The following is a 14,579-nucleotide window of genomic DNA, read 5'->3' on the forward strand; positions in this document are numbered from 1 at the left end:
ATTATTTATTTCATTTTTATGCTGCCTTTCTCCCAAAAAGGGACCCAAGGTGGCTCACAAACAGTAAACATTTTAAAATAATTACAAACATCAATTAAAAACAGTATATACATACATTAATTGAATGAGTCTCACCCAACAAGATATTGGGGTTGGGCCTAAATACTTATGTTTTTCTTTACCTTAGAAGTCGCAAGGACAGTCTAGAAAGTGAAAGTTCTGCAGCAATTATTCCACATGAGCTGATTCGCACAAGGCAGCTTGAGAGTGTGCACCTAAAATTTAACCAGGAGTCAGGAGCGTTAATTCCACTTTGTTTAAGGTAAGTTGTGCTTTAATTTTTTCTGTCGGGATTGCACTGCTGCAGCTGCAACTGGAATAGTCAGTTCGGTTCAGGCTAATATCATCCAACTCACTAGGACTACTGTGAGGTACAAAATTGTTTTTTTGAAAGTTAAGCCCTAGGAGGTCAAATTTATAAATGCTCCCCCTTGTGAAGCTAACAGTTCTTTCTGAAATGCTCTTGGCACAATCAGTTCTGGTTGCCTTGTGACCTATTACACATTAGTGGCCAACATCCTCTTGACTTCCAGCATAACTATGCATGCCAAAGAACTTTGATTAACTTTTGCATGAGCTCTGTTATGCCTAAATTTCAATTATCAATATTTCCTGGTTGTCCTAATCCTAAACCATTATATAGTCCTATATCTGTCCTAGGAATGAGTCATATTTAACTGAATCTTTTATTTGTTTGGATGTTTCATGTGTCTACAGTTAAGTTGTGATATTATATTGTATTTTCTTGTACAGGCTGCTTAAAATGTTAAATAGAAAGTAACAAACTGTCTTGAAGACCCTGAAAATGTTCCAGGCCACACCTTAATAAGAGATCCAGTTTTTAAAAAGATCACATAGTGAGGAAGAATAAACAACCATAGTACAGAAGTGTACGTCAGGTGTAAAATCACCCCTCCTCTATCCTTGCAGTGATGTAGGAACTGATCTCTCTATGGGTTGAGCTCATGAGGCTGCAGTATACTTATGAATTTTGGAACATTTATGTAGGATCAGTTGCATAAGTCTCTTTTTAAACTCAGTCATACTTATCAAGAGTCTTAATCATATACAGCCATGATCAAATTGTGTTCACCCCACCAGTGAAAGGAAAGGCAGCTATGTCCAGTCCAGTGTCACCTTTCTTTTCTAACCTGTGAGCTTTGAGTGAAATACATAAATGTTTCTTAGTTGGGTTTAGTATTTGTGATGAAGCACAGTGCCAGTTGGCTGACAGTATGGGTTTAAAAATCATGTTTACATATGTTTGTATTTACTCCTCCAGAGGCAGATTGTTACATGGACGGCACTTTACATACAAAAGTATTACAGGGGACACAGCAATCACTTTTGTATCAACAGGAGTTGAAGGGGCCTTTGCTACTGAGGAGCATCCCTATGCAGCACATGGACCATGGTTACAAGTAAGACTCTGCTAGTCCTTTCCTCCTTTCTACACCTTCCCTTATATGTCCCAAGATAATATATTTGCTTGGTTTTACTGTACTATTTTAGACTTAGGAAGCCTTTACATTTCCCCTAGTTTCTTTGAAGTGTTTGAACAGGGAATTTTAAGCCAAGAAGTAATGGCAGTTTCTAATACTCCTCTGTGTAAACAGCAATTTTCTCTCCCCAAATCCCAGAACTTTTAAAATTCTGCATCCTCTAATTCCTTCTCTTGCCACTGCAATGCAGCTACCTTTGTAGTCACTCTTGTTTTTGAATAACATACTGCAGCCTAGGAGGCAAGGTTACAATACCTGAACCCATGAAAAACTCAAAAGGAAAATAAGAGCTGCCTAAGTAGAAGCCTTGCAAAATAATTTTAGCCTAGGCCACTGTGGTGAAAAGTCCTGGCTTTTGAGACAAACACTATGCATTCCTCCTTCTCCCTTAAAAAGAAAATATAACTGATTTTAATAAACTGCTAGGGCACCCTTCCAAGCAGGAATTTGACCAAAGAGTAGCCCCAACTTTGCTTTGAAGCATTTCCTTTAAGCTTTCCAGTTCATGAATTGTTAGATCTCCCTGCACACTGAATATGCTCTGCCTCTCTTTCTAAAAGCATGTCATTATGACTGCATGCATCCTAAAGGATGAGATAGTTGGCTCTGGAAATAGAAATAAAAAGTACAGTTTAGCTGTTCACAGGGAAGTGATAGGGCAACGAGAAATCTATGGAGGAATGGTTTGAAGTGGCTGGTTAAAATTCATGTGTTCAGCCCTGTGTTGTTTGTGTGTGTCTCAAGAGCTCATGATTAAATAAGATCTTATTCTTCTATAGAAACACATGTAAACACTGCAGAGTTTTGTATATATAACATATACTTCCTAGCGCAGAAACAAACATGAACTCTGCTTTTGTGGCCATTTGAAGCATACATTTATTCCTATGTGCCCTCCTGCATATCATTCCTCTAGGTGTCACAGTTGACCTGGATGTACACATATTTATCACTTCACATTTTTTACATTTTCTTCAGGTAAATGAGCCTGCTTATGTTTCAGAATAATTTGGAAAGCTAGATTGGAGAAGGTCCTTTTAGTTTCTTTTGTGAGAAAGTGGTTTAATTTTCCAGCAGAGATTTACTGTATATACTCGACGGTAAGTTGAGAAATGTATGCGCAAAAAGCGACCCCCCAAAAAGAACCTGGGTCAACTTATATACAGGGCAGTGCGGGAATAGGCTTGTGCCTCAAGCATCTTCCGTTGCCTGGCTGTCTCCTGAAGGGACAGCTGGGCTGAGGAAGGTCTTGGGAGGCAAACGTTTGCTTCCTCCATTTCCTCAGCCCAGGTGTTCTCTGTAGGTCCTCCAAAGGGACAGGCGGGCTGAGGAAGGGCTTGGGAGGCCAACATTTACTTCCCCCATTTTCTCAGCCCAGGTGTCCTCTTTGCTAAGACTCACAAATCTGATCAGGAGGGCTTTAAACTGAGTCATGTAGTGGTGGGAGATAGTATTCTTTAAGGCAGGAGTTCATCCAATCCTGGATATAATAGCCCAATTGTTATAGAGAGAACATGGCAAATAGTACAAGAACCAAAGGTGGGAGGGAAAAAACATTAAAAAAGCAACTGGGGGAATGATCCATGGCCTTAGCTGTCTGTACACTAATGTGTAGAGCATGGGAAATAAACAAATTGAACTTGGAACTCTTAACACAGTAAAACAAATACAATATAATAGGCATCACTAAAACCTGCTGGGAGTCACATGATTGGAATATAGTAACAGAGGGGTATAACCTATTTCAGAAGAATAGACCAAATGGGAAAGGAGGAATAGTAACATTATATGTCAAGGATGTTTACACTTATGAAGAAATATATCACTTAAATCCTGGTAGCCAGGTGGAGAGCACCTGGGTATAAAAAATCAAGAAGGACAGAAACAACAGGGATGTCATTGTGGGGGATCTGCTACAGACCCCCAACCCAGATTGAGGATCTGGATGATGCCTTCCTGGAACAGATGGCCACACATACAAGGAAAAATGTAGTAGTCATGAGAGATTTGGACTATCCCGATATTTGTTGGAAGTCAAACTCTGCCAAGAATATAATGTCTAACAAACTCCTCACTTGCCATGCAGACAATTTCACTGCCTCTCTCCCCGCAAGATGGTGGCTGAAGGGAGGGCTTTTCTTCTTTCAGGCAGGCAGTTGGAGCTAGCCTGCCTCTCTCCCCTCAAGATGGTGGCTGAATGGAGGGCTTTTCTTCTTCATCATAAATGAATTCAGGTCTCCAGGGCCAGATGAACTACATCAAGAGTATTAAAAGAACTAGCAGAAGTAATCTCAGAACCACTGGTTATAAATTTTGAGAATTCCTGGAGAAGAGGAGAAGCCCCAATAGATTGAAGGAGTGCAAATGTTGTCCCTATCTTCAAAAAAAAAAAAAAAAAAAAAAAAAAAAAAGGGGGGGGGGGAAGAGGACTCGAGTAATTACTGTTCAGTCAGCCTGGCATCAACACCAGGAAAGATTCTAGTGCACACCATTAAACAGTCAGTCTGTAAGCACTTAGAAAGGAATACCATGATCATTAAAAGTCAACATGGGTTTCTCAAAAACAAGGCACACTAGATTAATTTTATCTCTTTTTTTGACATAGTTTCAAGTTTGGTTGATAAAGAGGATGTTGTTGATGTAGTGTATTTTGATACTCTGGCAAATAAGCTAATAAAATGAGGGCTATATAATGCAACTGTTAGGGGGATTTCTAATTGGTTGACTGACCAAATCCAAAGGTACTCACCATTGGCTCCTTTTCATCTTGGAAAAGTGACTCTTTGGTGCCACAGGGTTCTGTCCTGGGCCAGTGCTGTTCAATATCTTTATCAGTGACTTGGATGATGGATTAGAGGGCATGTTTATCGAATTTGCAGATGACACCAGGAGGAATAGCTAATACCCCAGAGGACAGGTCATTTGTTAAAAGGACCGTAACAGTTTGGAAAGTTGGGCCAAAACTAACAAAATTAATTTCAACAAAAATTCAATAACATTTTTTTAACAACTACATTTAGGCAGGAAAAAAAATGAAATGTACATATATAGGATAGGTGACACCTAGCTTGGCAACAGAACATGATCTCTTTACACTGGCTGTCAATTCATTTCCGGCACAGTACAGCGCGCCCGCGCCATACGCCGGCGCGCCATACGCGGCCTTGAGCATACACGCTCAAGCCGTGGGGCACGTGCGGGGCGGAAGGGGAGGCACGTCCCATTCAATTGAATGGGCGCGTGCGCCCGTTGCGCCCTGCGTGCTCCCGCGCCGCTGCACACGAGCCCATTGTTTCCAATGGGGCTCGAGCATAGGCGGAATTCGCCTTATGCGGCGGGATCCGGAACGGATCCCCCGCGTAAGGCAAGGACGGACTGTACAAGGTGTTGGTAATCACTTTTAAAGCCCTACATGGCTTAGTTCCAGCTTACTTAAAGGAAAGTCTCCTTCCATACAATCCACCCCACACACTCAGGTCCTCTGGGACAAATTTACTACAGACTAAGAAGACCAGACTTGCTGTGGTTACCCAGAGGACGTTTTCATCGTCCGTTCCTAAACTTTGGAATGACCTACCGGAGGATATCCGTCACATAACATCTCTTGAGGCCTTTAAAAAAGCCATCAAGACAGATCGCTTCCGGCGGGCATTCCCAGACTAATACATGGGCCCTCTCCACTGTTCCACAACTGTGCCTCCTTGACTCTCTCTTAAATTGCCTCATTGTAATGGGGATTAAATTTAATTGTAATTTTATTATGATTTTAATAACTGATTTTTATGCTGTTGTATTTTAATTGTGGGTTAGGGATTGTGTTATTATTTTACTATGTTTTATTCTTAATTGTAACCCGCCTCAATCCTCCAGGGAGAAGTGGGCTATTATTATTATTATTATTATCATCATCATCATCATCATCATCATCATCATCATCATCTCAGAGTCAGTAGACCACAAGCTTAATATGAATTAACAGTGTGATGTGACAGCTAAAAAAGCCAATGCTATTCTAGGCTGCATTAATAGGAGTATAGTGTCTAAATGGAGGGAAGTAATACTATCATTCTATTCTGCTTTGGTCAGACGTTACCTGGAATACTGTGTCTAGTTCACCACCATACAAAAAGAATATTGGCAAGCTGGAGGGTTGACAGGAGGGTGACCGAAATGGTAAAACGTCTGGAAGATATGCCCTATTAGAAGAATCTTAGAGAGCTGGGTATGTTTATCTTGGAGTGGAGAAAGTTAAGAGGTGACATGATAACTCTGTTTAAATATTTGAAAGAATGTCATTTTGAAGAAGGAGCAAGCTTATTTTCTGCTGCTCCAGAGGCTAGAACATGGAGCAGTGGATTCAGACTACAGAAATAAAGTTTCCACCTAAACATTAAGAACAACTTCTTGACTGTAATTGCTGTTCGACAATGGAACACGCTCCCTCGAAGTGTGGTGTGGTGTGGTGTGGTGGAGTCTCTTTTTGTGGATGTTTTCACACTAAGACTGGATGGCCAGTGTTGAGATTGCTTTAACTGATCATCCTGCATGGCAGGGGATGGTCTCTTCCAACTCTATAATTCTGTGACTTTACTTTTTCTGTTCAGTTTCTGTGTGTATGAAGAGCCCCCTATATTGTTGTATGTTACACAACAATTATCTGAATAAGAAAAAAAAAGGTATGACTGAGTTAAGTAATGGTCCATACATATTTTATTGGGGTTCTCTTGACTTGTGAATTTGCTGAAATTGGAAAGTCATAAATAAAATGCACCTTGCATTCTTATAAGGAAGATCCTTGATTTGTAAGCTTGAAGTCAGCAAACTTTGTATTTTCAAGAGTCTCTCTCTAAATCTTGATACAGAGGCCAAACCAGTCTTTCATATGTCTTCTTTCAGAATAAGACATTAGTGTTTGCAAAAGACATTTTTCCTCTTGGCATTCTTTTACCACCCAATAGAACAGACAGTGCCAAAACCCTTCAGGGCTATGACTGTGCTACAGGAACAAGAGTGTGTTTACCAAGAGCTGACTAGCTCTAGCTCAGCTACCAATCTAGCCAAGGTGAAGCTGAGTTTAAATTGAGCAAGAAAAACCAGCCCATTCCCTTTCTTCAATCCATGTATAACAAGCTCAAATGAACTCAAAGTACCTTATCCATTGTGGAAGTTCTTAACAAGCTTGTTGAAATTATAATATGCCATCTCATACTGTAAATGTTGCCTAATGAATACAGATCCAGTGGGATTACATGGGTACATCTGCAATCCAGTCTGGCACCACTTTAACTGCCACGACTCCATCCTACAGAATCCCAGGATTTGTAGTTTTGTGAGGCATCCACACTCTGTAAAACTACAAATTCCAGGGTTTCATGGAATGGAGCTCCAGCACTTAAAGCAGTGCCAAATTGCATTATTGCTATAGTATAGATGTTCTCCGTGTCTCACTTTCAGACAAATTGAGCCCACTCCTTGGTCATTACCTACTTAACTGCAAACGGGTGGCAAAGTAAATGAAAGTCTTGGACTGCCTTAACTAGTCCTCAGGTTTATGTGGGAGAAAGCAGTCCTTTTAATAATTGCCATATTTAAAAAGGATATAAAATTGGAAAATGGGCAAGAAGGGGAAAAACAGAATGATCAGCGAACAATTTCCCTGTGAGGAGATGTTATAATATTTGAGGGTTTTAATGATAAAAATGATAAAAGCATAGTAGAGGTTTATAAAATTTTGTATGGTATTGAAAAAGTGTACAGATAGAGGTTTTCCCTCCTCTTGTGGAATAGTAGAACTCAGGTTTATCTAATCAAGCAGAAGGGTGGGAGGTTCAGTGCAAATTATACAAGTTTTGCTTCACATAGTTCCTAGTTAAAACACACAGAATCCATAGTTGTGGCTACCAGTTATGAGAACTTAGTACTGGAGGCACAGTGCCTCTGAAAAACAGTTGTTGGGAAGTAGCAAAGGATGAGCCTGTTGCCCTTGTGTCCTGCTTGTGGGCTTCAAGTGGGCATCTAGATGACCTCTGTGAAAATCAGGATATTCAATTAGATAGGCCTTTGGTCAAATTCATCAGTGATCAACCTAGTAATTCCTGCCACTTTTTTAAAAAGTTCCTTTCAAAACAGGACCTAGGGGTTTAATTACATTAAAATGTCAGTTGTGAGTGCCATGGGATTTGGTGGCCTTTGGTTATAGGATGAGTCTTTTTCTCTGGGAATAATTCACAGCTCTCCTCAGTATCTTCTGGAGTTCCGCAGTTCTTTCTCCACTCATTTTATTGCTCCCAGATCTTGTTTGAGCCCATAACACTAACTTTGAATACAACAGTTTCCAAAACACAATAAAAAAGCAAATCAATGTTATATAATTTCCACAATGTGTAGGAAGGTTAGAGAGCCAGTGTGGTGTAGTGGCTCGAGTGTTGGACTAAGATTCTGGAGACCAGAGTTTGTCTTTCCACGCAGCCACTGAGACCCACTGGGTGACTCTAGGCAAATCATACTCTCTAAGTTTTAGAGGAAGCAAAGGCAACCCCTACCCACACATTTTGCCAAGAAAACCCTGTGATAGGTTTGCTTTAGGATTTCCATAAGTCAAAAGCGGAGGCATATAACAACAACTTCTACCATAGAGTTTTTAGCATCAAATTTTAGGCTTCCATCACTTTCTTGTACATGCTCTTAAAATGTTTGTTACTCTGGTTGACTGATTATACAAAGCTAAACTTCAAGATTCCTTGTGTTGGCCTAGCTTAGTTTCTTAACACCTTCCACTGACTATTGTTCAATAAGAAAATCACTTTGAGTCATAAAGATGCAAACGTAAGCAAGAAGTCTCATTTGTTAATGCTAAGCTTCTGTTTCTCTGTTAGTTACCGAGGCAGTATCTCTGATGTGTTACACTGGTGCTAATGCTGTAATTGATCAAAGGCTTCCAGCAACAGTTTCACCTCCTCTAGAATAATAACTGCCAAAAGCATCAGCAGATCTTTCTGAAAATAATATTAAGGCAAATCTCTAGCACAATGGAGTCTCATGTGTACAGTGACCGTATTTGTATATAATAAGTGTTTTTTAAAAAAACATTGACACTATTAAGTGGTATAGAGTATTTCATTCCTTACCGTTTATGTCCATGATATAAGGTATACCCAAAGCATGAAGAAATTAAGAGACTTCTGAGGTTTTCTGTTCACTGAAGTAATTGAAGGGCTGTTAACATATCAGCACAAATGTATTTACTAATGCATTTAATGGAGCAAGGGGCAGTTCTCCTCACTTTTCTCGCTAGTATATTTATCTGTACAATAGAAGTGTTTGCAATTGCATGCCTGTATTGATTTTTTAAACATGCAGACTGAAAATGTAACACACAAAGTAGCATTTAGTGCAGAGAAGAAAAAACTATATACCTTGAAAATATTTTGACTTTCAACTCCAAGAACTCCTAGCTGGCTTGTCCAATGGTAATCAATTATGGGAGTTATAGTTCAAAGCATCTGGAAGGCCATAGGTTCTCTATTGTTCATCCTGCCCTATGGTATACATCATTTTTTACCTGTAGTGCAGAGGTTCATTTTGTGATCACATGCAGAAATTGTTGTGCCAAGGCTTACATTACCTCTAGGGAACTTTCTTCTGAAAAAGCCATGATAATTTCTCTGCTCAGTAATATGCTTAGCCCTTATTGTGATACAGTTCTGCTACTACAATTACTGTGCTCAGATTATAAACGTTGTACAGATCAGGGCCAAACTCATAGGGTGGATTTAAAAAACAACAACCCAGGTGCTTCTTACTCATTACAAATTGATTATGACAGCACAGTTACTCTTCCAAAATAGATTTTCCTATTGGGAAAACATCTTTATATAATTCTTAATTTTGACCCATGAGGCAAATAGCTGTGATATAGGTGAGCAGTTAACGCGAGTCCACTATTTCTTTTTGTCCCCTGTTGCTGTTTTAAAACAACATCTCAGTTTGCTCAAATTGTTTGCACAATGTCAAAAACCTCTCCTCTCAAATTGTTATTTTTGGGAGCAGGGTGCCTTCTAAATCTAAATCTAGGATGAAAAAATCTGAATTTTCATGATGCCTGCTGATTATAGGTCATGACTTCAATTCTTAGCATTTGGAACTTGGCATACATGTTTGGAAGATCCAGGTATATATTGGATCCAGGACTCAGTCATGAGGCAATCAGGCTGTACCTTACCAGAGCATGGATATAGGAGGGCAAAGTGCAGCTTGCAACCATTTTGCCATGATGAAGAAAATGTTATAACCTTCTATTGCCCCCTCCCCCCTGATTTTTGTACTCTGTTTTGATGATCTGTAAGTGTATGTTTTGTACCTTCAGTATTTTCTTGCATTATGAAAATTTAGGTGAAATAATATCCTATCCTTACTAAAGTGTTCCATAGTAAAAATTTGGCTTTCTGGTGTGCAGTGTCCAGGATCACTTCTGGAGAGCATATTTTGCTTTAGGAAGAGAATTATGAATAATTTAGGCTTTTCATAAAACATTCCCGATGCTGTGTCAGGCCTGTTATGTCATTGTCTCAAATCTTCCTTGAGTAGTTTAACCGTACAAGTAGTACATGGTGATGGTGACACATTCCACCACATCATTACCATCACCCAACGCATTGTTGGTGAAGGACCGCCTCTCCCCATACATTCCGTCCCGCACCCTCAGAACATCTGGGCAGCAACTACTTAGGGTTCCCGGGGCTAGGCTTGTCTCTACCTCTAGGAAGACATTTTCCATCGCCGCCCCGGCCCTCTGGAATACGCTGCCCACAGAGCTCCGCTCGGCCACCTCCCTGGCCCAATTTAGGAGGGATTTAAAGACCTTCCTCTTTAGTGAAGCATTCCCCGACTAAAGTCCAATGGGCCTCCTCCCTCTTCACTAGCAAGGGGATAGGCTAACTCGGGGCTTTTCTGTTTTTTATTGAATCTGTTCTGTATTAATGTTTTTATTGTACTGTTTTTAACGTGCTGTTAACCGCCCTGATCTGTTGGAAGGGCGGTATATAAATAAAAATTTTATTATTATTATTGTTTATTATTGTCCTTTACTCTTTGTTAAGCAAACTTAAGAGAGCTGACTTAAAACCTTGTACAACAGCCTTGTTCCAGTAAGGATGTCCAAAGATGAGCATTTAGCAGTTTATGGCTTTGTCAGGATTTGTGAGTACAAAACAGCCTCCATCATCTCCCAGTGTTTGTTCAAGCAAAACAAAGCAATAGTTTCTTATCCTCAGTTAGATATTGAGAGAGACTGTTAAATGGTATTGAGCCTAAACTTGATTAACTGTCCTCAGTTGCCTGTTCGTAAGCAAAAGAAAAAATAGCAGGATCTCAGGTTTGGCAATCCCCCCAACAAACTTTCTTGCCTGCTCCTTGCACTCCTTGCTGTTAACTGGGAGAGCTTGAAAATTCTTAGTTTAATTTAACTAGGTAAATGCTGATTAGTTCCCCTCTCCACAAAGCTTGTGATAAATGCTCATAGGTCATAAAGTTGGAAAGAGATGGATTGCTCCTCCTACCATCCAAGAATGACTTGTTATAAAATGTGTACCAACATTTTATTTTCAGAAGGTAACTGTCTAGACTCTTTTAAAAAGATGTCTAGAGAAGGAAACCCCATCACCTATTTAGCCAATTGGTTCCACTGCAGAATTGCTCTTGCTCTCAAGAAGTTTTTTCTAATGTTATGTATTAACTCATTTCTTCTTCCCATGTGCGTTGTAACTAAATTTGGTAGCTAACAGCACTAATTATTCTTGTGGTACAATGAATAAAGAGATATTGCCTTGTTATTTATTGCGGGGGTGGTCTCAAGAGAAGGAGGATGGTTGGACCACACAGATTGTTAGAAACTGGAAATGTCAGGGACTGAACTTGGGGCACTTGGTCCTAGCATGAAAAGCATGTGTTCTTTTATTGATCTTTCCTATCTGGGGCAAAAAAACAGGGTGTTTGAAGTGTGAATGGGCAGCATATATGTCGATGGTGTTGGAAAGGAGAAAAATGAAGATCGGTTCAAACTAGACTGATCACAACTTTAAGACAGCTTTCCTCACCCTGGCAGTTTCCAGATGTCTGCAAATCCTGCCATCCACACCCATCGCTCAGACTGCAGTATTTGTAGTCCATTGTATGTGGAAGGTTCCAGGATGGGGAAGGCAATTTAAAAATGACAAATCACTTTGAAGGCACCAATAAGAAAATTAGCCAGTAGGGGGCAGCAGGAACAATCAGAAACACCATTCTTTATAACCAACCCCCCTTTAAAAAAAATTAAGGCCTAAATCTAATTGTTAGGCCCAACTAGTATAGATCAACTAAATCGATGGACCTCAAACAAGGATTGACTTGCCAAGTTTCCACTGATTCCATGGGTTGAATTTAGTTGGAGCTAATAACCAGATTCAAGCTAATAATTTAATTAATAATGTATAGTAACTAGCAATAATGCAACAAATTGAATTTTACCCTCTTAATGTTAGCAATGATAAATTAACATCCACATTTCTGTCAACATTAATGAAGTGATGTTTAGACCTGGCATTCCAATTTCTGTTCACAGCTGTGTACAATGTTGTAGAGCTGGGGGAAATGCTGAGAGGAGGAAGTATAAATAATCAAGGAAAAATTTTCCTACAAGGAAAAGCTAAAGTGTTTGTGGCTATTTAGTTTAGGGGAAAAGCCACCAATGGGGAATATGATACAGAGTAATAAAATTTACTTTACTTGCAGTAAATTCAAAAACCCAAGTCCCTTGGTCCTTGACCATCCTGTGTTGAGCAGGAAGATTTGCAGGGGGTTTCTCTAAGTATTGGGCTTGAACATGAATAGAAGCCTCTGTGCAATCAAGAATCTTAATCAAAACAGAGGTTATTTTATTAATTATTGGTTTACCTAATCACAAAAGTTTTCTGGACAGATTGCCAAATAAAACACAATGTAACACACTTTTTTAATAAGTCAGGAAAAATATATAAAAACCACCATTAAATCTACAGTTTCCAACTGCATATATATGCTCATTCAAGACAAACAGGAATAGAAATTCCCCTTCACACCTTCCCAATCAACATGAGAAATCAAGGAGGGTGAGCATAGGGATTCTGGGGGTGATACATACATTCCTCTATATGTTTTACAGTTTCCTGTCCAGCCATACCGCCTAAAGTTTTATATAACACATTGTGTGTATGTGTGTCAGTCTGTCTGGACATTCAACTCCTAATCCAATTATCCGAACATTGTGAAAGTTCATTGCTTTGACAAGAACATACTCAGTGTGAAAATCCAAGCGTGGACATTTCTTTCATCAATTGCTAAAGGTATACTTATAATGTTACTCTGTGTCTGTGTGTATGTGTTTTGCAAACAGTCTTCATACAAAGTCAGAACCATGTCCCAGCATGAGAAGCCAGTTACAACAGGCTGATGGGGTGGGAACTATTTGCACAATGCTGCCAGAACTATGGAAATGTTGTGGTGTTTCCAAAGCCCTATATCAAATCCCATCTGATACTTGAAAGGTCTGTTTGCTGTCTTAGTCGCAGCTGAAAGTTTCCCTAGGAGAGCATTCCTTTTTGATGAGAGTTTTGAATGTGTGTGAAACAACTTAACTTGGTCTCTGTATATCACAAGCTTTTCCCACTATTGCTTTAGATAATTCTTTTTCTTAGGGGAATAAATCTACAGCTCTTCTGCAGTGACTTGATGGTAGGAGCTCTTAAACATTCTGAAAAGATGGTACTTAATTCAAGCTGTATTTTTTTCAAAGAACAAATTTGTTCAATTTCAACTTCTAAGTCCCACAAGAAATTAAATGAGACGCCTAGAGCAATGGTAGTCTCTGATGTTGGTTTGCTATAGATGTCACCTTTTTATATCAGACTCATCAAGCGTATGTGATTTCTATGTACTCGCGTATCATCACTGCATAAGCAGTACAGAATTTAGGGAGTACTGTGGAAAAGATATGGATGATAATTGCTAACTTTCAGTCACATTAAAAGCACACCAAGAAAAGATGGATTAATAATAATAATAATAATAATAATAATAAATTTATTTGTGTTTCCCCGCCTCTCCTAGTGGATCGAAGCGGGGTTACAGACTATTAAAATCAATACATATAACATTTTTATAAAAACATAAAAAATATTACATCAACACTCATCAATACAACAGTACAAAAATCCATCAACCATCCAGCATCCAGGGGCAAGGCAGAATATTGTTGTCAGCAGGGATATTGGTCTTCATTCTTCGGGGGGGGGGGGGGGGAAGCTTAATAAATAATAATAAATTTTTTATTTATATGCCGCCCTTCCTCCGATCAGGGCGGCTCACAACTCAATAAAAACAGCAAAAATACACACCAAAATAAAATACACATAAACCAACAATAAAAAGCCCCATAGCCCAACCTCTTGGCCACGAAAGAGGAGGGAGGCCCACAGGATATTTATTCGGGGAATGCCTGTTGGAATAGGAAGGTTTTAAGGTCCTTCCTAAATTGGGCCAGGGTAGTAGACGAGCGGAGCTCTGTGGGCAGCGCATTCCAAAGGGCTGGGGCAGCTATGGAGAACGTCCTCCGAGAAGTGGAGGCTAACCTAGCCCCAGGCACCTTCAGTAGCTGCTGCCCAGTCGTTCTGAGGGTGCGAGGCGGAATGTACGGGGAGAGGCGGTCCTTTAGGTATCCTGGGCCCAAGCCATTTAGGGCTTTGTAGGTAATTACCAACACCTTATATTGAGCTCGGAAGCGAATGGGCAGCCAATGGAGATCTTTCAAAACCGGTGTTATATGGCTGGTCCTGGGAGCACCAGTGACCAGCCGGGCTGCCATGTTCTGCACCATTTGCAGCTTCCGAGTTTGGTATAAGGGTTGCCCCATGTAGAGTGCGTTGCAGAAATCCAATCTCGAATTTACCAGAGCATGTACAACAGTTTCTAGGTCCCTCTGGGCCAGGTATGGGCGCAGCTGAC

The 14,579-nt window shown here is 39.9% G+C and overlaps 1 protein-coding gene across 3 annotated transcripts in view; it reads left to right on the forward strand.

Moving 5' to 3' along the window:
- The window catches only part of SUFU (SUFU negative regulator of hedgehog signaling), a 96,552-nt gene that overhangs the window by 66,160 nt on the left and 15,813 nt on the right, over window positions 1–14,579 (forward strand). For 2 of the 3 annotated variants that reach the window (XM_089509755.1, XM_089509756.1), the window contains exons 9-10: window positions 188–322; window positions 1,343–1,481. In XM_089509755.1, the coding sequence (XP_089365881.1) occupies window positions 188–322; window positions 1,343–1,481 (274 nt within the window). Of the gene's footprint in view, window positions 1–187; window positions 323–1,342; window positions 1,482–5,432; window positions 5,981–14,579 lie in introns of those variants that run through there. The other variant, XM_089509757.1, reaches the window with a different exon arrangement.

Source organism: Sceloporus occidentalis, unplaced genomic scaffold, assembly GCF_023333645.1.
Source record: "Sceloporus occidentalis isolate IW3139 unplaced genomic scaffold, rSceOcc1.0.p SCAF_2, whole genome shotgun sequence".
Classification (NCBI taxonomy): Eukaryota; Metazoa; Chordata; class Lepidosauria; order Squamata; family Phrynosomatidae; genus Sceloporus; species Sceloporus occidentalis.